The 26,594-nt window shown below is 41.9% G+C and overlaps 1 protein-coding gene across 5 annotated transcripts in view; it reads right to left on the reverse strand.

Annotated features, from left to right (window-relative positions):
• Positions 1-363: 363 nt before the first annotated feature.
• The window catches only part of casz1 (castor zinc finger 1), a 76,316-nt gene continuing 50,085 nt past the window's right edge, over positions 364-26,594 (reverse strand). For 2 of the 5 annotated variants that reach the window (XM_061057001.1, XM_061056999.1), the window contains exons 4-19: positions 25,729-25,794; positions 23,031-23,127; positions 20,278-20,442; positions 18,497-18,669; positions 17,213-18,081; positions 13,557-13,689; positions 13,084-13,147; positions 11,981-12,144; positions 11,573-11,695; positions 11,140-11,460; positions 10,845-11,043; positions 9,907-10,078; positions 8,210-8,358; positions 7,141-7,378; positions 5,919-6,269; positions 364-5,235 (exon numbers count right to left, since the gene is read on the reverse strand). In XM_061057001.1, the coding sequence (XP_060912984.1) occupies positions 3,965-5,235; positions 5,919-6,269; positions 7,141-7,378; positions 8,210-8,358; positions 9,907-10,078; positions 10,845-11,043; positions 11,140-11,460; positions 11,573-11,695; positions 11,981-12,144; positions 13,084-13,147; positions 13,557-13,689; positions 17,213-18,081; positions 18,497-18,669; positions 20,278-20,442; positions 23,031-23,127; positions 25,729-25,794 (4,555 nt within the window). In that variant the 3' untranslated portion in view covers positions 364-3,964. The remainder of the gene's footprint in view (positions 5,236-5,918; positions 6,270-7,140; positions 7,379-8,209; positions 8,359-9,906; positions 10,079-10,844; positions 11,044-11,139; positions 11,461-11,572; positions 11,696-11,980; positions 12,145-13,083; positions 13,148-13,556; positions 13,690-17,212; positions 18,082-18,496; positions 18,670-20,277; positions 20,443-23,030; positions 23,128-25,728; positions 25,795-26,594) is intronic. The other 3 variants (XM_061057000.1, XM_061057003.1, XM_061057002.1) reach the window with 3 other exon arrangements.

A 26,594-nucleotide genomic window follows, 5' to 3' on the forward strand; every position in this document is an offset into this window, starting at 1 on the left:
GCTTTGTGAACTTAATAAAAGCTGCCATTAAGCAGCGCTTCATCTGTTTGGGCCCTAATCTGCCTTATAGGCATCATGTGACCACATATGCAGGGCACACCTGTCGTGTGTGTTCCCGGCTCCGACTGCTGTCTCTCCACACTCTCACTCAACCTGTTCCTGGCACATCAACTGCCTGCATGTCAGGGATGGCTGCATGCATACCCACCACACTCATATACCCAGTACACAAGTCGCATATATAGGCCTATTTATATTTGCGACTTAGAGCTGTTTTGTGAAAAGATAAAAAAGTATGTGAAAAATATGTGTCGTACTTTTCTTTGACATTCAAAAGACACCAACAGTGAAAACACGCCTAAAGTCGTTCAGTAGGTTTTTATTTCACTGAGTGAAAAGCTCAATCTTTGCATCAGACATGCAGAAACAGAAAAACAACATAAAGCACAATGAAGATGAACAGCACTGTATCCAAGTGGAAATAAGTAATTGCACAAGACTGAGAAGCAGTGCTGAGGGAAACAAATTCAAGAGTAGAGAGTTTTTAAAAAATTCTTCTTTGTCTGCTTTTCATAAAAAATGTCTCATGAATCTCGCCAAATTGAACGCTAACGGGAGATGGCTTTTAGTCCAAAAGTGCAATTTATCTTACAAAGTCTAAAATGTTACTCTGTTTATTCACTTTGCTGCAGTGAGCAGGGAGGCTTTCATATTACATTTCTCCAGCAGTGGAAATACATCTCAGTTTAGCTCCCCACAACTTTTTAAAACCATCCTTTTTACTCTGTTAATTAAAACAGTAAAATGATCTGTCATTTCAACAGCAGCCTATGCGGGATTTGGAGGTCGTTTCCGTCTGGTTTTTGTGTAATATAATTTTCATGTTTATTCTTTTTTTTTCTGGTAGATTATATACAGGATGCCAGCTGGCTGACAGATGGTGATGCCTTTACCCGTGTTTTTTTTTTCTTCTTCTTTTTTTTTTATTACAAAAAAAAAAATCACAAGGAAGAGAAGGAGGAAGGACAGGAACAGCTGTAGTTGAAGGGACAAACAGAACCAGCACACCAGCCACTGGGTGACATGAGGGTGTGGGAGGAGAACCCAGCAAATGGCTCAAGGCAAAAACAAAAAGTGAACTAAAAATGTGACCTGCCAGCACTGAACAAGCCACTGAGAGCCAGAAGCAGTCCTCTATCTCACGAATGGTCCTAAGCTCCGATAGGGTCCTCGCACCAGAATATCAAGCTTGAACAACGATGACCCCTACAACAAATATTGTTGATTCCCCTACCTGCACTAATGCAGATTTTTAGTTTTGTTTGTTTTTTGACAGTAAATTTTCTAAGTTGAATTTACAGTGGAACAAATTAGGGAAAAGATGAACAAGGTCATGAAATATGAATCGGAGCTGTGAGCAGCTGGGACGGAGCCACAGGTCTGTGTTCTTACAGCCATGGTCTATCCGTCTCTCTCAGGGAGACACACACACACTCTCACACACACACACACACACAATTCAGTAGTGTCAGTGACAGATACAAAAAGAGACAGAGATCACTGCTGTGTGCTGTCGTCCAGCAGCACCTTTCCCCTTCACATATGTCCAAAGGCTGAAGCACTATCAAGCACTGCATTTGTTGTTATAATAATTATAGGTTCTTTATTTTCAACTTTTTACAAATCCTGCTATGTATACACCCTCACACACACACTCACACACATGTACACACATTGACCGTATTCAAGTGCACAACGTCTCCCAGCCCAGTTATCTGAACAGATGATGAGAACACAGAAGGAGTGTCATAACGCCTCTGCTACGCAGCAGAGTCCCAGGAGACAGATCAGTCTGTGAACAAGGCATGCCCACAGCAAAGTAAATATAAACCCAATATTTTAATTGATGAGAACAAGTCAAACGAAAGCACACATATGGAAAAATAACATTGAACCAAACAAGTTGTTAAATAAATCAGAAAAATCAATGAATGAATTAAAATCAGTGTATTTTAGTTTGAGCTTCAGACAGTTTGTAAAAAGAAAACAAATCTGCAATCTGCCAATGCTACAGTATGAACAACTTTTGCAAAAACCTGTGATAATAAAAAAAAGGTCAAGCACACAAGCAAACTATAATGAGACTATTTGAATTCTTAACTTTTTATTATTCATTTCTCCTTTAACGGTTTTTCTTTTTAAAGGAAGCTGTTCATCAAAGAGCATTTTGTTCATATATAGTTATTTTTTACAGAGGAAAATACTGTACAACCTTTTTTTTTTCTTCCCAGAACAATATCTGGAGGAATATCATCTACACACATTATTATTCCCTATATCATGATCATTTATTTCCAATGCCAAGCTCAGGAGAGAACTCATGATCAGTGTGTCAACTTGTTGGTCGTACATATTCGCTCAGTTGTAATCAGTGGGGGTCTTTGACAGATTTATAATTGACTTCTACAGTAAGAGATCATTGCCATGAGCTTCTTTAAATTTTATCAAAAATCACAGTTCATATTAGTGTTTCTTAACAGAGCACCACTTTTATGGCGCACTCATTTCCTTTTTTCTTCAAACTGTCAAATCACAGAAGCAAAATAATCTTTAAATAAATCACAGAACGACAGTTCTTTGTCACACTAACATCTATTTTTGTGCATTAAAGCAAAAGTGAACTAAAACAATATCTTTAAAGCAAATTCCCTGTTAAAAGATATATATCATATTTTTTCAGACGGTAAAAATGAACCTAAAAAGTGCAAGAACACCCTAAAAGTTTCTCATTGGAAGGTCACATAAATATTAAATAAAAACCGTTACAACAGGATGTCAACCACATGAATGGAAAACTGGTCTGTAAATTTTTAAACTTAAATCACACTTCCTCCTCGCTGCGTCTGAGTGACTCATTGTTTCCTCTGGTCAGTCGCCCCCCCCACCCCCCCCCCACCCCACCCCCATTCACAACCGCCGTCGCAGGTCGTTAATCACGACCTAGCCAGTTTACAGATCGATATGCTTCAGACTAACAACACAACAAAACAAAATTGTAAAGAAAAGATACAAATGGTAACAAAAATATTTTTTAAATATGCTTATGAGTTATCTAGCATCATGGTCAGCTAATATAAAAGTGCACTATCCACACACAAACTTGATACCTCCGCAGGGGCCGGGGTTTAATTACAGGGGCTGAGCTTGGTTTTGGTGCTAGTGAGCGTTTCTAGCAGAATGTCAGAGAGAACTGTTGAGACTGCAGCTGAGACCGACCAAACATTTACTGGTCAATTCCACATGTCATTGAGAACGAAGAAAACAGCTGAGAGCGACGGGAATGAGCAAAAAGAAACCTCCCTTTCCCTCAGTGTTTAATAATAATAATAATAATAATATTAATACAGAAAAAAAGATCAAATGTTTCATCACATCCTTTTTTCCCCTTTAGTGATTCCCATCCCTTTTTTCTTCGTAGTTCGGGCAGTTCATGTTGCCCGTGCCAACAATTTCCTTTTGTATATCATCTTTCACACACACACACACGCACACACACACATACACTTACATATATAGTTATATAGAGAGATTTGTTTTTGTTTTTCTAATTTTTTTATCCACACAAAAAAGTGAAAAAAAATAAAAATAAATTAAGTCAAACATGCACACACACAAAAAGACTGATGTGTAGTAAAATGCTTTACATTGCTGCTCTGTGTGTTACACAGAGCCTAATTCTGTGTGTCTCCGTTCATATTTTTTTTTTTAATGCATAATTGAATTAACAATGTTGGTCATCTTGTAAACATCATCATAAATCATTTTAGGCCATCATTTTCTCCACACTGTTGTTTTTTTGTTGTCATATGTAGTCTCTAAACATGATAAATGAGGCCACTTTCATTGTTTGTTCATAGAACATAGGCTTCCTCTTCAGTTCCTACAGTCTCACTTAGTTTTTTTCTCATGGGTCAGCGTCATGCTTTTCCAGTTGGGAAGAATCAGTGTGGTTAACGGAAGCATCAAAACTCTCGCCATTGTTCTTTTCACCATCGGGCTCTGCCATTGAATCATCATTTGAGTCAGAGTTTTGCTCCTCCTCTGCCTCCTCCTCCTCATCTTCTTCATCCTCCTCCTCTGCGTGCGCCTCCTCCTCTGGCGACAGGTCATCTTCAGCCTCTCCGGACGTTCCCGTGGTGTCGTCCTGAGCTGTTGACAGACCCAGCAGGTTCCCAGGGTTGTGGCCATCGCGCTCTGTCTCCAGGTGTATCTTCTTGCTGAGGTCTAGAGAGTCGCTGAGACCCAGACCGGCTGCGTTCTTCAGGAAGAACAGGGAGCTGCTGGTATCTGTGCCCAGGTTTAGGGAGCTGTCCAGGCTGATGGAGGAGGGCGGGTACGGGTGGTTGTACTCAGACCCCATTCCGCCTGTTGGGTAGAGCATTGAGCGAGTGTTGCTGTTGATGGTGTGTGACAACCCATGAATGCCTCCAGGTGAGGATGTAGAGAGACCCATAGGGACTTGCTGAGGGATTGCTGACACACCTCCACCCAGGTGGTGCAACACTTCCTGTTTTGGTGACACAGACGGCAGTTCACCGCGCTCCTGCTTTTCATGCTTCCTCTTGTGGGAGTCCATCTGGGACATGCCGACCACTGTGTGCTTACACTCTGGGAAGGTGCAGTGAAAGTGGGAGCACTTGAGCTTGTATTTGCAGTCAGGAACCGTGCAATCCACACTGGAGCTGAACTGGCAGAAGCCCGCGGCGCTGATCACATCTTGCTTGCCGTGGTGCTTGCGGTGGGCCGTCACTTTGGTGCTGTCGGTACAGCGGAAGCCGCAGCGCAGGCAGTGGAAGTGGGTGCTGTTGCCTGAAAACTGGCAGTCGGAGAAGTTGCAGCTGAGGGACGATTTGAAGCGTTTGAAGTCATCCAGAACTAGGTTGTCCACACGGTCGTGGTGCTGCGCGTGCTTGTACATGTGGGTGCGGCCGCAGAACTTGTAGCCGCAGTTTTCACGGGTGCAGTGGTAATGGGTCACCTTCAGAGAAAACTGGCAGCCTGGGTCCTTGCAGTTCTCGTAGAGGTCATAGCGCCTGAAGCCCTCCAGCATCATGCCCTCATCGAGCATCTTACGGGAAGATGCGGTCTTGCGGCGTTTGCCGAATGGTGACATGTCTTCGATGATCCAGAAGCGCTTCTTTGAACCGGTGGCAGTGGGAATGGAGATGGTGTTGCCTGAAAGAGAAGGAAGGAAGAACATTCCAATAATCAGTTGATTGACAAAGGAAAGCCCTACAAGTAAATAACAAAGCAAAACCACCATTACACTCTAATGTGCAGCCTTACTCAGCCAGAAGTTGTTCACAGCTGAGTAAGCACAGCGAGCCACAATTTTTTTTATTCCTAATTCCAAGAATGATTAAAGGAGAGGGGAAATGATAGATTGACTTTGGAACATGACACTTTTACAGGGTGTCTCTTGCCTCCAAACAGAGGCTGAGCTGTGGGTCTTAACCTACCCTCTTATCTCCATGTTGTTTTATGAGGGGCACCCACCTTTCGCACCACCCTGGGGTAACTGCTAATGATGTGATCCCTGTTCAGCTAGAAAAGAAGTTGTGGGCCTGAGGCTTGATTAAATATGGGGTTGCCGATGTAGTCTTGTTATGGAAGCTAACCACAGCTCAGGCTTTGTAATACAGGTGTCAGATTTAAGATGAGTATAAACATTTGTTTGTTACTGTTTCCACTCAATAAGAATTTCATTATTTAGACATCAATATTGTCCTTGTTGCATGCTGAAAAGCCTCTTTTATTTTCTCGTTTTCCCACAATAATAGAGATCACACAGTTCAATGCTGCATAGGACTTAATTGAGATCAACAGCTGCAGTGTTGGTTTGCGCCGGGGATAAGTACCTGCAGCATCCTGTACTATAGGGACGTCATTTTTAACTGGAGACGGAGTGGCAATGATGGGGCTGAAAGCTGGTGTGTTGGTTGGCATGACAACACTCCGAGTGGCTCCCAGAGAGGCGCTGAGCAGAGAGTATGACAGACAGGATGGAGAGAGGAGGTATGGGAGTGAGGAGAGAGGAGGTCGGAGAAGAGCAGGAGAGAGGGATGTGGCCTGGGACTGGAGGCCAGGCTGAGGAGCAGAGTGAGGAGGAGGAGGCGGTAGAGGAGGAGGGGAAGAAGGAAGTGCATTTTGGGAAGCGCTAGTGTCAGCAGGGGTGGTAGGAGCAGAAGAGGTGGCAGGGTAGCCTAGTCCTGGAGAGACAGGTTGACCAGAGAGGGTGAAGGACAGACAAGGGAGGAAGAAACACACAGCCAGGTACACCCACAAAAACAAGGACCAAATCACACACACACACACACACACACACACACACACACACACACACACGGAGGGATGGGAGGTAAACAAGGGAAAGATAAAAGATAAGAGAATGATACAAAATGAGGCCCATTCAAGACAAGTAACCCAAACACCGGCTAAACAACAATGATGAGAGTAGTGGATAATATTGGCAACAGGTGGAGAAATGTGATAATCAAAGGCACGCTTAGATTTAGAAATAAAATAAAGCATAAAGGAACCCTTTTATTCAGTAAGTTTGAGGGAAAAGAGGCTTGTTCTCCTTCCCCTTTCTCTGTCCCACAATTCAACCCACTAAAAGCACTAAAGTAGACATAGAGCCACAGGGATGATCTCTGGCCAAAGGCAAATGTAATAAGCTCCACACTGTGTAATAACTCAAACTACTGATGTGCAAAATGGATGTTTTATGACGTTGACCAGGCAAACTGCAACAGATCTTATCAATGAGTCAGATCAGAAGAATACAGCATTGTCATCCAGCTCATATAATATGACGGATGAGTCGTTATGCTTTGGACTGTATGTCAAACTAGGTAATCATGAAGTTTCTGATTGAATAATGTGTGAAATGACAAGTTGCCAGTGTTTTTTTTTTTGCTAAGGCAGATGAGTTTGGGCAAAGTGAAGCTTGATGTTTGATACTTAATGTCAGGGTGAAAAACTTTTATTCTTTGAGTCACTAAACTATTTAAAAGACCTGCATGCTGACACCTAGACATCTTTCAGGTGATTTTGAGGGTTTTCTTGACATGTTCTCACCTGCTGGGGAACCATCAGGACCTACAGGGGTGCTGGTGCAGCTCCGGTCCTGGTTGGAGGATTCAGAAGAGAGGCCCAGGGGGCTGCCACCTCCTCCCATGTAGTCCATGTAATCGTCAGTTTCATCCATCATGGATGAGGAGAAGCCGGAGTTGATGCCAGACTGGTTTCCTAAATGTCCAGACATCATGCCGGATACATGCTGCATCTCATCTGCCCTCTGACCGTGTGACATCATCTGGGAAACATATGATCCTCATTGTAAAGGGACATCAGAAACAAACATATCTGCATAAAACATGTTATTAATGCAGGCGTTGGCTTTTGGCATACAATCAACTATTTGTCAAGACAATAAAAGGATTCTTAAAGAATTAACCTTGCAGTTCTTTCATTATATAACGGCTTCAAAATAAAAAAAGAACAAAGAGAACTAGAAAATCCACATGTTTAAGTTTGGTACATGATGTACGACAGAGGTTAAATAAGGAAATGAGGTACACCCCAGTGTGAAAAAAACTTTCCTTTTATCTGACTTTTTCAGATGGTAAATCTGATGGTAAATTAAAAAAAAGAAAAGAGAAAGCTAACCTGTACAAATACAATGTAGCACGTAGAATGTAGAAGACCTGGATACTAACACATACAAGACAGACCTAAGTAGTTCTTTGCTAAAAAAAACAATCAAAAACAATAAACTGAAAACAATGGGGGAAACCAGTCCATAAAGAACCTCTTTGTATTGACACATTCACAGGTAATTCACAGGACGTCTTCTGTCATCTTCTCATTGTTTGAGGTAAAAAGAATATGGCTAAAAAAGAATGGTACCTGTTTTTCTAAGTGAGTATTTCAAAGCCAGATCTGGCAAAAACATAATCCATGAGTCTTAACAAGATACTGCATCTGATATATCTATGTTGTATGAACAACGTGTTATTCTTGTTAAATAGGGTGTGTGTGGTATTTGATGTTGTTAAACTAAAAGTTGTCTTTGTATTTAACAACACCTTTAGGAGTTCAGCCCCTAATTACCATTTTTAGAATGACATGTGTCATATGTTTGTACCTGGGATGGAACTCTGTCAAAGTTCTTCCCCAGCATCCGCCTCATGTGTTTGCGAGCATGTGAGGTCATTTGGTGCTTTAGCAGGAAGGAGAACTGGCAACCTTCACGGATGCAGTGGAAGTGGCTGTTGACTTGGTTATATTTACAACCTGCAAAATAAAAAAAAAACAGAAGCTTTTGTTAACTTTTCTCCTGCAGATTAATTTACCAGTGAATCAATGAGAGACATCTCAAAACAACTTCAGCACCAAGCACAATCTCATCAGTGATCCGGTGTTGTGATTAGATCAAACTCAAACTGAAATATTTGTACTTTTCTGTAATTTCATGATGTAACTGTTACAACAGAGGGTTTTTCAAAGTGTTTCGGAGTGTACATGTAGGAGGAATATTAGATCACTCCAGTGTCACACTGAGCAAGTCAAGGCTTCTGTGCACTAAACCTGTGGAGCTCTTTTATTACACTGACATGCTTTATTCAATTAGGAATTTACATAAATAAATTCTCATTTTCTGTGGGCCAATAATGCACACACCCCTGCAAACCAAAGTAAATATACAATTATTACCATATTAAATTCATTTTTCAAAGTATCTCCATTGTCATTTTCCCTTTTGTTCTCCATTGCAGTGCTGCCTGCTGCATATTCTTCTCTTCTTTTCTTGTGTTTTAACCGGTCTAGCTCTAATTGCTTTATGATTTCAAATTAAATGAATGTTCCATTTTGTGCCTGTTAATCAAATACTATTATATAAAAGCAGGAAGAAATAATTGAAAGAGTAACATGCTGGGCAGGTGCTAGCATGTCAGTAACCATGGCAGCCAGTTTAAGAGCACAACACGTCTGTGTCATCAAATAGCTTTTGCACACAAAACATTTTAAACACGCAAAGTTGAGCAAATAACAGTAACCCCGTGACATGGAGGGCCTTTTGTGAGACAGAAACCAGGTAACATCATCAGCAGTGTTCAGTTTAATGTTGCTGCCATGGATACTGGCAACCCATCAATTCTTTATGACTGGAGTGCGAGCGATGGTAATCCTTTCTATTTTTTTTCCCCGAGTCCAAACAATACAGTTGGCAGATCAGGCTGGGGACAAAAAACAGCTGTTTAGGGCCTGTTTTTGTTTGCTTTGTTTCTGTGTTTTGAAAAGCTTGTGTAACCGCCCGAGAAAAAAAAAAAAAAAACAGATCACTTTTAATTCATTTCTGTGTGATGGCAGCGGTGGCTGTGAGGCGCAGCTTCACAACACAAACAGGCTAAACCAGACAAGCCGGATAATTAACAAACACAAACCTAATTGCTCATTTCTGACAGGGGCAAAAGGAAGAAGAAAACAACCTGGATGTGATTGCCCCCTTTGACATTATTGCTCATATTGTAAAGGCAAGACCACCTTTGGGACCTGAGATGCCACTGTGAATAGGCAGAACACAGGAACAAAACCTGTGAGACAGACTTGTTTCATGCCTCTTAAACAACCCAAAATTGAAAAACACCCTGTTTGCAAAAACAGCCAAAATCGATCCACATCTTTTTCAATTTAACACTCTGTAATTAGCACATCTATGATGGAAAAATATATACAAAAGCATTTATGCTGACATGAAGGGCTTGTAGGATGATGTGCAGGATCAAGAGGCAAAACTAAAAAGTATTACTATGACTATTACAGAATCCTTTTTTTTCTTACCCAGTCTCCCACATTCCTCCCTCTTGGTGAAATATTTGAAGCCATTGGCAGCGCGACGCTCTGCTTTCTCATGCTTCTTGACATGCCACGGCAGCTTGGTGGTGATGTTAGTGACAAAGTAGCAGCCTGGCCGCAGACAGTGATAGTGGCCCCTCATTCTGAACTCACAGTGCTGCGGAAAGAAACACAGTTTTCAAAATGTAAATGTGATGATTTTGAAGCTCATTATTTATTATTTCTTTGTGCACAATGTTTAAGTGAATACCACATAGATTCTTTAAAAAGAAAAAATACATTCCCACATTTCTAAGTATGAGCACTTTTTATTTCCAGGCTTTTCACAAACACCCAACCTTCCTAAACTGTCTATACACCACCATCTGTTTGTGAGGCCCAGATCCCAAAGGACTGGGCAAAATAAGATCTGCTCTGTTCAGGCAATGGAGAGACTAAGGGGCGAGGGGAGGAGGAGAATGAGGAGGAGGAGGAGGAAGGGGGGGCTTTTTGTGAGGGGGTGATTTTCGACACATTAATGAATTCATTTAAACGGTTTTCCAAATACGGGCTCATGAGAGCAGGCAAGGGCTGCCATTTAGGTTTCATTTGCGAAGCATTCCCCTGATTTTTGCCCTATTCCAGACAGCCTTGTTTACTGTGCGAGTGACAATGATTTATTGGGTAATATCAGCTAAATTGGCCTTTTCTGAGAGGAGAATGCGGCAGTCAAAATGACATCATTGACATATAAACAGACATTACTGGGGTGAGTCGACTGTCTTTTCCAGCAGAGATGGAAGACGGGGAGCAGCGTTTGTGAAAGCCTTGAGTCAAATAACCTCAAACACCGGTCTAATAGATAGCATACTTCATGCTTAGAAAACTCTGGGGGATGACAGTAGGTGATTCAGCTCCTGGCTCAGTTATCAAGCTGCACTCACCTGGTTGGGACACAGACACTGGAGAGAGTAGTAGGAAAACTGGTCACGGACATTGACCAGATTGTTGTTGGGGTTGATGTGGTCCAAACAGTGGGACTCTGCCTTGCCAGATGTTTTGCACACATACTTGCAATTCCCAAACAAGCAGTGGAAGTGGAACTTGTTTGAGTACTTACAGTCAGTAGCCAAACAGGGATCACTGGATGAATAAAAACAGAAAATACAGTTAATTTGACAACCGGCCAAATATACATACTGTAACATGATGTTAAATAACACTTAATATTTCTCTTACTTTTCCTGGAATTGCAGGAAACCAGGTTTGACTTGTGGCTTCGCATTCTCCAGAGAAGTGGTAGCAAGAGGGGAGTTAGCTGGCAGGTTAGGCATCGAGGCTGGCATCTGTGGGATGCTGCCGGTCAGCTGCTTCCAGGCCAGCAGGGAGGGAGGAGGAGAGCTGTAGCCACCAGAGGAGGTGAGGTGCGCAACATCCATGGAGGGGTTGTTGGCAATAGAGACAGGAGCAGCAGGCTGCAGCGAGGCTCCATCACTGGAGTCCTTTCCCTCACCAAACTGAGGCTCAGACTTCACTTTCAAGGTGGCTCGGAGGTGGAAGCTGAAAACATAATAGAGGCTCATTTATAAGTTGATCAATATGGCCACGTTTTGAAATGTCTAATGTTTTTTTTTCTTCTTCGTATTACTAATAGCTACAGTGTGAAACTCACTTGGCATGTTTTATTGCCCCATCCACAGTACTGAAGAGTGCGCCACAGTCCTCAACCAGGCAGTGAAAGTGTACTTTCTGAAGGAAGTCACACTGAGCCTCACAGAAGTCATCAGTATCAAACCTGTCATAAAGACATAATGTAGAATGTAAATACACTGCCTTCTCAAAAAAGCAAAAATGACGGGGAAAACGGGTTGACCTCCTGATCTGACAGTGAATGTTATAGGTCTGTTGTACTGTAATTTAAATTTTCCCATAAGACCTGATTCTTTTTCTCAAGGGGTTTTTGTATTTACAGTAAGACACAGTTCTTTCAAACACTGACTGTTTACTCACTACCAAAACAAATGAGTCACCTATATCTAAATGAATGAGACTGCAGTAATTCGCTGAATGTCCTTCATACCTGCGGAGGTATTTTCTCCAGATCTCAGTGTGTTTTTCCGCCATGGGCCTCTTCAGTACACTGTGCAGATACTGTGCAGCTTCTGGGTTGCTGCTGCCCTGGCTCACCTCCAGCTCTGCCTTCAGGTTCATGGCGTTGAACAGGGCAGGGTTCACCTGTGACATCTACAAACCACACAGAGAGAAACAAGCAGCTGGGTGATCTGAGCATATGTAAAATGGGCACTTGCATATGTTAGCGAGAGTGAGAGTTAAAACAAAAAGGAACACAAACATTTGGCGAAGCAAAAAAGCAATACCAGATTTACAAACATCCAGGATTTTGCCTGAGTGCAGGCCAAGTGTGTTTGCCAAGCCTCCTCTGGGAGTAACAGTTAACCCTTTTATGTGAAATGGTGGCTTGAATAAAAGCCCCAAAAGCAGGTCTACGTGCTCCTTCACAATCTAGGTTTTATGACTGCTCAAAGGAGAGTAACTCCTGAATAATGCTCTCCAAGGGAGAGTTTAAAAAAGCTGACGTGAGGAGGGATGAGGGAGAGGAGGTCTTGATCAGTTGTCTAGGGTAAAAAAAATGAAGGCTGAAATGCCATTACATCATCAATGTGATGGAAACCACCTAGCACATTTGTATCTATCAGAAATGATTTATGATATGGACATGTCCATTTTAATCTTCACAAAAAATAAATACACGTTTAAATTTTCATTCGCTTCCATTTACACTTGGTAAAAAATGAGGGCTGCGCCTTCCTGCCCCCCCCCCCCCCCCCGACTTTTTAATCAAATAATTTACAAACTCTATAAATAACTGTAGAGAGAGGTGGGGGAAGAAAAAGTATAAAGGAGGAGAAAAAATGGTCGGTGAGTTCAAAGCAGCTCATCAAAAAACAAACATCTCTATATATCTGGCATGGCATCCGGCTACTGCTTCATTATATTAATTTGTGAGAGGTGCGGTGAAAATTACACGCTATGAAAAATGGCTGGAAAATTTAAATGATACAAACTCATCTTATTAGCTGTGAAACATTAAAAAACAAACAGGCCCCTCCGTGTCTCGCTAATTTGTCTTTGGATGAAAGGCGTATGATTGATGGATCTTACCTTATTCATAAGCGAGGATAAAAGAGATGTATTCCCTGGTACAGGGTGTCCGTTTGATTCATTACTGGAACAAGGAAAATGAACAATGTTTAGTCAAGATTTGCATGAGAACAGTAAATATTACTATTTATCACACAAGGTGTGCCTGTATAATGAAGAAGAAAAATGCTGTCTTCTTAAGAAATAAGATCTACTGTGAGTAGGAGGGAAGATTAGAGACGCAGATTTATACAAACATCTTTCTCACTCCTAAATGGAGAAATATGTTGTGGATTTTATGATTGTATGCACATTTATATGAATACCATATTTTTCATAAATAATTGCTGGTATTACCCTGTCTAAAAATAATGTAGGAATCAATTATCAATGAGAGATTTTCTTTTTCAATTGAAGCGAATGTATAAATTTAGAGCAGAAAATGGACATTTTCCATAAAGCATTAACCCTGTTGGTGCCATTCAGTAGTGTACCTGTGGTCTTTTTTGCTCAGGTCCAGGCTATGTTCCTGCGTTGAGTCTTGGGAGGCCCCAGAGTTGATGTCCACAGGCTCCTGCTTCACTTGAACCAGATTGAACTGGCTGGATGAAGTCAGATGCCCATTCCCTGAGGATCAAGAAAGAGAAGCAGAGGAGAGAGGAGACAACAAAGTTATTGTTGGTCAGCATTATTATGCTATGACGAGATCTAATCTGACCGATGCCCGGGCCCGAAAAGAATACTCCGAGTGATAATTATTGCGAAATTATGTCAGGCCGTCAAACCTTTTAAATGGTGATTGAGAGGCGGGAGATATGAGGAAAAAAGACTCCTTTTTCTGCAGCACTTGTCACAACTCATTTGCCAGGCTGCCTCTTAACTGGTCATTAAGTGAGATGCTAATGCTGAGGGAAAGTGGCAGTCTCAGATTGGCCACCCCCCTCCCTTCCCACCTTCCCAGGCTCCTCGTTGGCCTGACAACGGACGGCAGCCAATGCCACTGAGCGTACCCACAAGGAACAGGGGTGCTATGTCGGTCAGATTGGAGCTGACAGCCAATCAGATTGGTTCAAATAGCGTGACCTCTTGATCAAATTCTGCTCTGAATAGGTATTCAGTTATGCTGACAGGAGGGTTGAAGTGATATAAATAAAGACCAGGGGATGACTTTGGGTAAAGATGCTGACAGGAAGGTGAATTCTGCCCCATCCCCCTGTCCCCAAGGGATGAAATATTAATTTGTCCTGGGGCTAAAAAGAGAAAGCTGGGCTTTTGTTATACATTAAGTGGTGTTTTATCAACAAAAAAAAAAACTTGACTGGGAGGGGCGACCCTGGTGTAGCCTCCAAGACACTGTAAGGCTGCAGAGCACCAGCGGATGGGATCTGTTTGGTGAGGATCTGTTGTTTAGGAATGGTGGCTGGTGCTTAGGAATAGTGACAGGCAAGGTCATGGGCAACAGAGTGTGCGCCCTTGGCCCTCAGCCTGGTGAGGCCTCTCTCCTTTTTCTTGCTCCAGAGAAAATAAGACCAGCCTATGTAAGCAGGAAACTGAGCAGAGTTCCCCCATGCTACAAGATGACCCAAAGACATATCAAAGAGAATAGGAGTGGAAAAGCCAGTCCTGGGTCTTGTCAGCTGAAAGCTAGTAGATGGGGAAGTGTCAGTGTCAGTGTCAGTTTAGTTTGACAAAGGCTGAGGTTGGAAGGGCTGGAGGTGGGGTTTGGGTGGGGCTATAGGAAAACAGCAGTCAAACAATTTTGCGTCTTGTTTGAGCTTTGAGGTCACTGAATGCTTACGAAGTCTCCGTCCGGCACTACTCCTCCCCTCCCCCATTCTTTACATGAGTACACCCAAAATTAACTATCAAGACAGATCCATCCCTGTCATTGACAATTAAATCAACTCTCAGTCCAAATTAGAGCACTATATTGCAGCATTATACAGAGAGCAGCCACTCTCTTTATGATCTACGTATGATCACCAGGCAGATTAAAGCATTCCTTCACAACCTCAGACAATAAGAGGAACATTTCATGTTGATTATAATGCAGAAGTCTCTTATTTTCTCGCACACCAGGAGGTTATTATTATTTTTTTCTCTCTGTTCACCAAAGAGGGGGAACAAATGAGTTTGACTCAAAGCAGATTTTTTTCTTGAAATTATCCAGGAATAATGTATCACCATGTAATTACCCTGGATAAGATACAGAGCTAGTGAAAGATCATTTGTACTGTGTGTCTAATTAGTAAACCCTTCAGGGCCTATGAAAAAAAACTTAGGGGTATATTAGAGCAGAAAACTTGCTAAAAAAATGCTGCTGAGAAAATACTGAAAGCAGAAACAGGAAAAATGTTAAATTCACCACAATGGAGGTGAAGTTTCACAACCCCCTGAAAAACTCAGCAGCGTGAAAAATAGCCACAAACACAGTGACTTTTCTCACACCTTTTTGATAGAGAAGCACAAACCACTTCCTCCTCATTTTAGCCCCAAATGCCCTGTTCATACATTTACAAACCTACACTGAACTTTTAGGTTATGGTTTAGTTTTTGGATAGAGAAGCTGCTTTGTTATCAAGAAGATAAATCTGAAATGCAGCATCTCAGTGAGACAACGAGAGGGGTGGTGAAGGCACCATCTGTGGAGGCCCCACCCTCAGTGGGGGCCTTCCCAGTGTTCAGACAACCTGCTGGAAGCCCAGAGGTGGAGCTCAGCCTGACAGCATGCGCTCAGCTCGGCTCCCCGGAGCAGCTGCCCAAGCTCTCTCCCAGGGCCTGTCCTGCTCCAGGAACACCACCAGGAATTGTAATCCTTCCCAGTTCCAACATCCGGAGACGCTCCCCCTTGCAGCCCTGATTACAATCGGCACCCCACCTGCTTAGGCTCAGCACAGGAGGCCCCTCTGCTGCTGAATGCAAAACTGTGCTCTGCAGTGCATTATCAATTTAATGTTTTAACTTAATTTTCATTTTTAGAAGCTTTGTTTGGAGCCATATGATAAATACAGACAAGGCAATTACCTCCAAAATGTATGTGAATTGTGTTTATGCTAAATAGATATTGGAATGTTTTGTGCAAACAGAAGGTTTCTAGAAAGTCAAAAATTGTGTCTTTACTGATGCATGCAAGAGTGTCTGACTTCTTGTATCAGTAAAAAAAAAAAACTCTTTCTCAGCTCGGGTGCATTGAGTCATTTCTGCCTGAGCGATTTCTGATGTTTTATCAGTTTGCATAGAGGATACAGAAAAGCAAGAAAAAAAAGCTTCTTTTTTTTGTTCTTGCAATTTCTGCACTTAATTTCATTCCACCTCCATTTGCTTGGAACGGGCGCAGACATAGATAAGAGCCGAATGATGAGGAAACATGTTCAACACAAACCCCAGGAGCCCCCACTCTGAACATCATAAGAGACTTTTACAGGCTGTACTCTCCCCTGTCAGCGCATTTATCTCCAAATGGATTGTGGGTATCTAACAAACGATCAACACAATAACAAGCCCAGAGCAGAGGACCATGCCTCCGGTATGTCCCTTTAAGCCTGAAAGCAGCAGTTTTTTTGGCCTTTTCCCCCACTGTGGGATAGTGAGAGCAATGACCTCTGATTGCACTCTCCCCTCTCAAGCCACAAAGTCTGCACAAAAAAAAAGGTTGTGGCTTTTGGAATGCAAGCTTTCTATCTGTTTCGACGCTGACAAATCTCAAAAGGTTATTTTTTGTGAGAAACTTGGAAAAGAAAACTTGTCTAGAAGTAGAAGAGCAAGCAAAGATCCCCTTTACCATTGACTACCAATTAAATCAAATGTTTAAATCTCACAGCCTTTATCCACAGGGCATGACGTTATTAACATGGTAGTGTTGAATAGTCATTAGCTGGGTATTTCCAGATTAAAAATGCTTATCTTGTCAGACCAAGAGCTCAAAGTGAAAAAAAGATACTGAATTAATTCAATTAAATTGCTAAAAAAAGTAGAACTTTTTCAAACATAAGAAGTCAAACCAATCACTTAACTTGGAATAACATATGATTTTACAAAAAAATGTTTTAACATTTATGGTCAAAAAAATGTTTTAACATTTTTTTGACCATAAATAACTTCCATTGTAATATTATCATATACAATGATAACTATATGTACAGTGACTGACCTATGTCTGGGTTATTGGAGGGCTTCAGAGCAGCAGCTGCCAGTCTGGCCATCATGGGCGAGATCAGACCTTTGCTTGCCGAGATCTTCTCCATGATGGAGGAGGTGGTGAAGGAGGTCGGGGTAGATGTCATGATTCCATCTGACATCGGTGTGGAACACCCCTGGGTCAGTGAATCAGTTGGCATGGAGTGGGTTCCAGAAGATACAGCTGAAATCAGACTAGCGGCTGGCAGATGTGGTTGGAGAGGCAGCCTGGGCATGAGGGAGAAGAACGGGTTGGAAGAGGCCAGGGCACTGTTGGAAAGAGCAAGGGCCACAGGCATGTTGCTGGGCAGAGCCTGGGACAGCAGGGTGGACATACGCTGGCCTGCACTGGGCAGCGAGGGTGCAGGTTTGAGGGCATAACCAGATGTAGAGGAGGAGGAGACTGTGGTGGTGGGTGTGGCCAAAAGGTGTGGCACAGTGGTGGACTGCTGGGTCGTAGGCGAGGCACTCAGGCTGGAGTTCTTGCTGCTGATGGCTGAGAAGTCCATCAGGTCATCGTTGCTTGACTCCTCTTGCTCATCCTTTGGTGCCAGGTAGGCGGAGGAGAGGCCCATAACACTGGAGGAGCGGATGTGACGGCGTTCGTGTTTGCGCTTGTGGGAGGTCATCTGGCTAGTGGAGGTAAAGGTAAAGCCGCAGCCGGAGCGGATGCAATGGAAGTGGTTGGTTGCTTTGCTGTACACGCAGCCTTCGTACTTGCACTCCTCATACTTATAGAACTTCTTGAAGCCATCTTTGGCGTAGGCATCATCCTTGATGTGGTAGCTCTTGTGCTTCTCAATGTCACACTTGTTCTTGAAAGTGAATGTGCAGCCTGGACGCCTGAAAAAAGTAATCGAAAATACAAGGAAAATTTGAAAGCCACCTCAGTACTTTGGTGCAGTTAGTCATGGAGTCATGGAGAGGGTCCACATGATTCAAATACTTTACAGTGGAGGAATGATAACTGAGCCTGTTCAGTAACACAGCAGCAGCTCATTGACTCGTGACCACCTGCAACCTTTCCCAGAGGGATACATTCTAGGTAGGGAATTTGATAAATCAACCAAATGATCTTCTTAATGTATTCATTATATCTCTTTGGTGCAGGTTTTCAAAGTTTTTGCAATATTATGAAACAGAATGCTATTTGATGAGTTTAGCAAGTTTTTAAAGACGTATCATAAAATTGCTGAAAATATAACAAACGTAAAAAGAAATCATATTTCGAAAAATACACCAAATTAGGCCCATTCACCTGCAGTGGAAGTGTGTAGTCTTCTGCCCGTAGAACTGACAACCGACTGTGCCGCAGTCCTCAGTGGCACGAAATCTCTGGAAGCCATCGTTGATCAGCTGGGCATTCTTTTTATGGAAGTTTTCATGAGTCATGACATCTGAGGTGCTGGTGTACACTTTGCTGCAGCCCACCTGCAGAGCAGAGGCAAAGCATAGCAATTGAAGATAAGATCTGGGCACACAGCAGACGTGAGAGTTTCAGTTTGCAAGAATGGTTCCAAAAAAAAAACCCAACTTAGAAAAAGCAGTAATTTAAAGAGATGTGATACATGATACAGGTTATAGAGCAAGTGCTCAGTGTGGTTAAGAGAAACCTTGTGGCCTAAAAATGGTTTAAAGAAGGTTGTTTTCTCACATTCACAACTTCATCTGTGTGAGTGCTCACCAGAGATGAAAGTGTTCCAAGACAAACCTTGAAACTGGAAACAATCTTTTGCATTGTGACAAATTGAAAGGAAAGTCAATAAACGAGGCAGTGGCCACAGCAGGCAGCTGAAACGATGGTTCCTTCCTGGCAAAGCTGCCTTATAGAAAATGAAATTCATATTTGGAGCCACCACAAACTTACTGTAACCCTGACAATAAATTTCAAAGATGGAGGGGGCAGAGGAAAGTTGACAGAGTACTATGACTGTTTTCGTCTTCAGTTAAATGTTCTGGTACTCAGAGCCAACAGAGGGGGAAAAAAACTGGTAATGTTTGAATGAAAAGCAGCACTTGTATATCATGCCTTGAACCTTTCACTGGTACAAACCGGGCAACTTCTCCATATTGAGTCAAACAATGAAAAAAATGCCACTCTGTTTTTTTTCCTACTAAATGAAGAGAGCTTGATGCCAACATCTGCAGATTCTCAGAGACTGCTAAAACAAGGGCTGAAATATTCTTATAACAATTACAACGTTAGAGAGGTTTAAAAAACAATATATCTTAAAACATCCTCGGCTGTGCTGCTGCCCTGCCTGTAAGAAAGCTCTCAGCGCAATGATGACATGTTGAAAATAAGCAGATGTAAAAAAAAATTAAACAAATCCTGAAGGGGAAATAATCTTTAACTGTTTGCTTGGTACTAAAAGATGAAAAATGTGCAGTCTATATAAACACCTAACTGGATTTTATCCATGCCAATTAAGGAGCGAGAGAGAGCGAAGAGGTGGGGAAAGCACAGGCAGCCTCACGCGTATTTACCCTTTTTTCAATATTCTTTTATTTACTCGAGAACATGTAAGGCCAAACTGTCCTTAAAGACACCCAGATGAGAATGAAACCAGTGTTACATTGTGACTCTATTTTAATAATGAAAGCTAGCTGTGAGCCTCTGGAAAAAAGTTCTGTGTGTGTTAGGACTGATCCAGAGTCCTGACATTATTTTCTCCAACCTTTTTTCACATACCGGAACCATTTTAAATATATAGCAACATAAATAATTATTTTAGGACTTCCTGAATACAGAACAAATGCTGAAGGCTGTATTCAGATTTTGTGTTATCAGGTTCACTTAAAACCATGTTTATTGTGTGTCTACCATGGATGCAAATTGAATGATGAATTATGCATTTATCCACAGTATGATATTTCAGATTTTCTTATCATCAAAAGTGAGAAGTTGTTTATTTATACTGTATGTAAAGATCAGCACTGTTTCCGTCTGTGTGTGGCTCCATGTGTACTGTACATGTTTGTGAAATTTATTGCGGCTGTGTGGGTGGGGGAGGAGCTGTGAGTGAATGTGTGCTGTACCTGCATGCAGTGGTAATGGGTGCTTTTTCCATTGAGGTGGCAGCCATGGTAGTAGACACTGCAGTCATCCAGAGGGCTGAAGCGCATGAAGCCATGCTGCAGGGAGTTGTCCCTCTTCTTGTGCATGTTGTAGTGCCTGATAACATCTTGCTTACTGGTAAACCTCTGCAAAACAGGAGGGGGGGAATGTATGGCAACAGGTTGGTGTTTATTTAAACCAGTCACAGAATCAGCAACAAGTCACTTTATCTCTGTAGAAGCAGCAGCTGCAACATACAGGAGCCAATTGGCAGTTGGGGAGGGCTGAAGACACTGCAATGGAGAGGATGACACGTTCTGCGGTTATTGATTTACTTTGCATATCTCAAAGTTATGTTCTATCCAAATGCAGCACCGAAGGCCCTGGGACTTTCTGAGCACAGGAGAAGCTTCTACATGCAACACGAAGTAGACTCCCTATACACCAACTGTCTCCACATTATTTTTTCCCTTTCACCATAATGCATTTTTTTTTAATTAAGACAAATCAATTGACATGCAAGATCACAGTTCTGATGTTTCTGGCTCTGGAAAAATTATGTTCCATGCAGATGGTTTCTCAGACGTGCACAGTGGAAAACAGAAGACAACAGAAACAGACAAACAAACAAGCCAACCAAGAAAAAAAAAAAAAAAAAACGTTTTCCTTTCAATTCGCTGAGATATGATTCCATTTTTAATTAAAGCATTAGCACTCGCTTTTGGTTAATGCGTAGCCTGTAATGATGAGAAAATATGCCAAGAGACCCACCTTCATAAATTACAAAATAAATAAATGACACACAAAAAAAACCTTCCCACACCCAGGAGCAAGGAACAAAAAACAGAAAAAACACTCCACAGAGACCTGCAGCAACCAAATCTGCTGTAATTGGGCTTAAGCTGATGTTACAGAAGCTGTAACAGAAGAAGAGCGGATCAATGAGACAGTTCTGTCTTCAATCCATATTTATCTCTAGTTGAGGGAAAAACATCAGAAAGAACTATTCTAAAAAGCAACTAATTACTGTACAAAGTAGGGTAATTGCTTTGTGTCATGTGCTCCACTCGCACACAAGTAAAAAGATCTCACACAGCTGTTCTGTCTTTTGTTATTGGCCTGTTTCCCACTGCATATTTTTGAGATGTGTGACTCTTGTAGAACACAACACGTCTTTAGGATTTTTTAAAATCGAATTGACTTCATCACTTTTTGAATTATTTTCCAGAAATATCCAGAGCTTAGTCCTGGGTCTTTATGCTTTCTGGTATCTAGTGGATACTGATGACCGGAAGAGAAGTTGAACTGCGGTCATGGTACATTCGATCCATCAAGCAATCCAAAATAGGCTATGGAGAGAGCTGACTGGGAAAAAGATCTCATTTTCAGTTGAGTGGTGATGAAGGTTGGGAGCCACTTGCTACATTTATTTTAGGATTCCCACTAGTGTGGCAAGATGCACACTCTCCCTCATGTACAAGCCCATGAAAGGAGAATGTTAAGACTCAGCCAATCGCCCGGAGGCTGGCAGTGGGATAATATTCCAGGAGAGTGTGTCATGTAACATTTCATGAGTTATCGCTTGGAAAGGGGCTGCTCATCGCTGCCTGCTTGTTTTTTTCAGGGTATTGACATCCCAGAGAGCTGGCCCCAAAGCATATCTGTGTTTCCGCGCAACGCAAAAAGCAACAGAGGAATGAAAACCTGACCGTGGAAATTGCGATGATAACCTGAACTAATACTCTAAATAATGACATGAAATGATTTTCCTTTGTATTCCTCCAAGACTGTGTCTCATCAGACTGTGAAGTGGGATGCATGAAGAAAATAAAAGCTTGGATCTGTAATGCTTTTCACCAGATAAACAATATTTATCGAGCGGTAATCTCTCTTGATCGGGAGCAGACAAAGGAGATTACAGCTGAAGATGGCTTAATTCAGAAAATTGTTGAGAAAGGAAGAAAAGCACACACAGCTCTGGCTGTGCATGGATTTTTGACATCTTTGACAAATCTTCCCGTGTTTGTCTAACTCTCTCAGGCCATATGCTACAGCAAACACAAGGCCTGTGTTATGATCTGCTCTGTGTTTTTTCTCCTTCCTGTGCCACACATGACAACTCCTGGGACCAGGACAAGATTAATAACGTGAAAGGGGATTAAAGGCAGGCCCCCAGTCAGTGGCAGATGTCTATGTCTATGTCTGCACATAGATAAAAAAAGAGCCATATTTCAAACATATTTACAATTAACCCATGTGATTAAAGGCCAGCCATCAAAGACCAACTGTGCCTGGAAGACGCCTGCAAGCGCTGCTAATGTAAATACACACAGCCTTTTAGGGCAAACAAAGTTTTCATGGAAGTAGACTTTGGCTGGGTGTGACTACCAATGAAAAGAAAACATTTTAGGCAGTTTGTCTATCCTAAAAACACCATATGCCCTCTTGTCATGTCCTGCAGTAAGAGAAAATACCTTTATTTTAAATCAGTTAACATTGTAAGTAATGTAGATTATACTGAATGTAAGAAATACAGTTGAACTTCAGCAATGATTAGTTTTAAGTAATACTTGAAAAGGATGCCAAATGAAACACAATGACTTTTATCTTTTTTTCCTCATTCTGTCAGAATCTGAACCGTGAGGCACTTCGGTTGGACTAAAGTTTGCAGGGAACAGACAAAAATCTGAGATGTGTATTTTGGAGATGCTCAAAAAATTGATAAAGTACTCACGCTCACCTGGTAGTTACACTCAGGGTCCATGCAGTGGTAATGCTCTCTGTACTGGTACGCACAGTGCACATGTCCACAGTGTTGACTCCCAGAGAACCTGAAAAACAAAGTTACAGGGGACATTTCAACATTTACACATTTGAGCTGGGAACACACGAGAGCTTATCGCACAAAGAACAGTCGCAGGGATGAAAAGGCTGAGCGATAAAGCCGCTTAGGAAGACAACGGTGTGACTCAAAAGTAATCAGCTGCAAATCAAGAATGATTAGTGAAGAAAATTATTTGAAATTTCAGGAACAGCAAAAATAAAAATGGTGAAGGAGCTTTCAAAGGCATTATGCTCGTATCTCCTTCAAAGTAACTCCTTCAAACTGGCTTCTGCTTTCCACACTGCTGCAACAATTTACCCGTCTGTCACACCAATTTCAGCCAAATTAGCTCCGTTTATTTCCAAAGCAGCCGTAAGAGACACTTATTACAGTGAAACCCTTTCCCTTGACACGCATACACACACCCACTCAAGCATCAGGAACCCAATGACTACTTTGTTTCTAAATGCTGTGAAAACCCTTGTCAAATCAATGCACAGTTCTTTCAGGTTAACCACAGTTTTATATTCTCTGTTAGGAAAAGGGTCAGGTATCATGAGATGTGAGGACAGCTCTGTCTGCTTTTCACCACAAACCTCTTCACTCTCAACTGGAATCAAAAAAAAAAAAGAAAAAAAAAAGAAAAAGAGAGATTTTAGTCTGGCTCTCAAAAAAAAAAAAAAAAAATCTTACAGCTTGCTACACAGTTCAGCCACTTTTATGGAGGCGATTATAAGTCTGACAATGATGACTGTTAAAATCCTCCAATTACCAGTGAAAACACACAAATAAACATTTGCACTGCTGCTGCCAAGAGCTCCATCTGCTTGTGCAGAGGAGAGGGGGAAAAGGGGGCTGAGTAATATTTTTTCCATCTCTCTTTCGTTTTTTCCTTGTTAGGATTATCCCAGAGCTGCATTTACAGATCACTTTGCTGAGTTCATTAAGCTAATTGAACGGCCTATCCACTACTCTTTTTAAGTTGGCTGTGTGAGTGTATGTGTGTGTGTCTGGAACATGGTGTGGCGGTACAGGGTTTCTTTTGGAAGTTTTGATTGCTCTTTTAGGAAACTAGTCAAACCTTGAGTGTGCACACATTAAAGCCGACATATGTCCTAGCCATTGATGATTTCTATATCCTTCTTTCCCAAATATACACAAGCGTACACATTTATACTTAGGTACACATAAACGCCCCCCTATTCCCTAGAGACTATGGCCCACCCCTCTGCTCATTGCCCGGCTGTATCACTTTGCCTCTGGACAATTCCCACTTGCCGCGTCAGGGGGCCTAATGGGCCGCTGCTATTCAGCAGCAGATTAAATATTAATATCGCCACGATACAGAGATTGCAGCGCATCTCCAGTTACAATGGAGATACACAGATCAAAGTGCAGAGGCAATAGTGAGTGCATGAAAGCATTTAAAGAGTGAAACTGCAGCTAAACACTATGAGGGAAGCGCTTTTAAATATCAAACTGTCCTATGGTGAGGAGATGAACTTTTTCCCTCTTTTCACAAAGATGGGTGCATACACGTTTACAACATTGGATTTTAGCATTAGTGTGCACTCATTAGCCCCAGCTCAAAAGAGGACCCTCCTCCGCTTCTAGCTCTCCTCTTAGTGCTACATTTGCCCTTTTTATGAGCCCTCCTTTTCCATTTTTTACACCCTCCTCTTCTATCCGTTCTCTCTTTTTTCCCAACCCTAACACGGAAATTGAAACTGTATCTGGGCTTATCTGCAGCCTCCCCGTGCATCAACTGCCGAGATGTTTAGACAAATTTTATGCATTATGCAGCGCAAATATCAAAACAGTTCTTGGCAGTGCCAGCAGAAGCCTCATTAAAAATTCCTTAATTAAATCTTCTTGCAAAATGTAATCAGTCCAAGGAAGGGGTTTTGTGTGTGTGTATGTGTGTGCAGAAGAGGACGTGTGTGTATGTGTGAGTGTCTGTCAGTGCCAAGGCTTTGATTTGTGCCCTTCATGTTATGGCTTGGAGAAGTAATCATTAACGCCAAAGCCACTTTGGCTTTTCAAATGCTGTTTTTCTCTCTTTTTAAATGGAATAAACAAACAAGTGATAATCACCTTTCTAGTGTCGGCTCAAAATGAATCCAGAATGGGGGACATTGTTCTGTGTCCATTGAAACACAAGATACCTCCCTTGCCTGATGTATTTTTCTCTGGTGTGAACTTCTGACTTTTTAGATCACTCAGCTCCTCTTGTGTTCAACAATAAAAAGCAGAACTGAAGAGGACCCCGTCCTAAGCTCCTCTATCGTCTCTGTGTCAGTCACAGCTACAGATTTAGATAGAAATATTTTCTCTTCAATATTTAAGTGCTATACACACCAGGAGCTTTCTGTTCAAACAGTTACAGTAAGAAACCATCTAACCATTTCCCTTCCATTACATTTCATCCTTCTACTTAACATAGATTGAAGTTTTTTCTTAATCAATTTACTGCACATCGATAGAACACTCTCGCACCAGTCTAAGATCTAAATCATGAATAAAACACACCATGGGTGTATGGGAAAATGCTCATCTCTGTTTTAGGTATATTTTTTCATCCATGCTGCTCATTGAGGGATTTGCATACCTGGCAATATATTTCTGGTAGAGGTTGATGTCGTCGCTGGGGGGTTTATCTGGTGGCAGGCCATTCCTAATGCAACAGCAAATACAAAAGAGACAGGATTAATGGTGAGGTTGGGCTGCCTGTTGTTAATAAAAACAAACTGACACAATATTTACTTACAAGCCGCTCCCAAACTTTGGACTATCAATATACATTTTCTTGCAGCATAACAGCGTTTTCATGTGCTCTATGAATCAGGGATGGAAGGCGCGCACTTTGATGCATAGTCTCCCAATGAAAGGCAAAATGCAGGAGCAAAGGGACATTAATCTTTTATGGGGTATTTTGGTGAGTGCTCATATGCAAAACTGGATAATGGGGATGTGAAAGAAAAGCTCTGAAAAGGCCCTTTCTGAAAACCTCTAAGGACCTTGGCTCCTAATACTGATGTCAAGTTGTCTCCAATTAGTCTGGACTTATTACAATAAAAGATGTAAGAAAACACTACCGCTTCAAATGCATCTGGATCAAGCTAATCAATGTAGTACCAGTATCTACATACACAACCAGATTCAACTCAAAAAGGAAATCAAGGACATTTTATCATCTAACCGGGGGGCACTAAGGGACCCTGTGTGCTTTTTGTCACCTGTGATGTGATTCCCTTCATGGGGCTGGTAACTGTGCTTTCTGTAGAATGGCAGTATTGGTTCTGCTTCATCTTATTTAAAAAAAGGCCTTCAGCTCTATATGAGCAGCTCCACACAGGGGGGTGACCTGAGGTTAATCTGGCCCAGAGGGGAGAATACGTGGCCAGAGATTCTCCCTTGGACCAGCTCTCATTCCTGTATACAAGCACCAGACTGGGTCAGTTAGCCAAGCTTGTA

The sequence above is a fragment of the Labrus mixtus genome, chromosome 15 (assembly GCF_963584025.1).
Source record: "Labrus mixtus chromosome 15, fLabMix1.1, whole genome shotgun sequence".
Classification (NCBI taxonomy): Eukaryota; Metazoa; Chordata; class Actinopteri; order Labriformes; family Labridae; genus Labrus; species Labrus mixtus.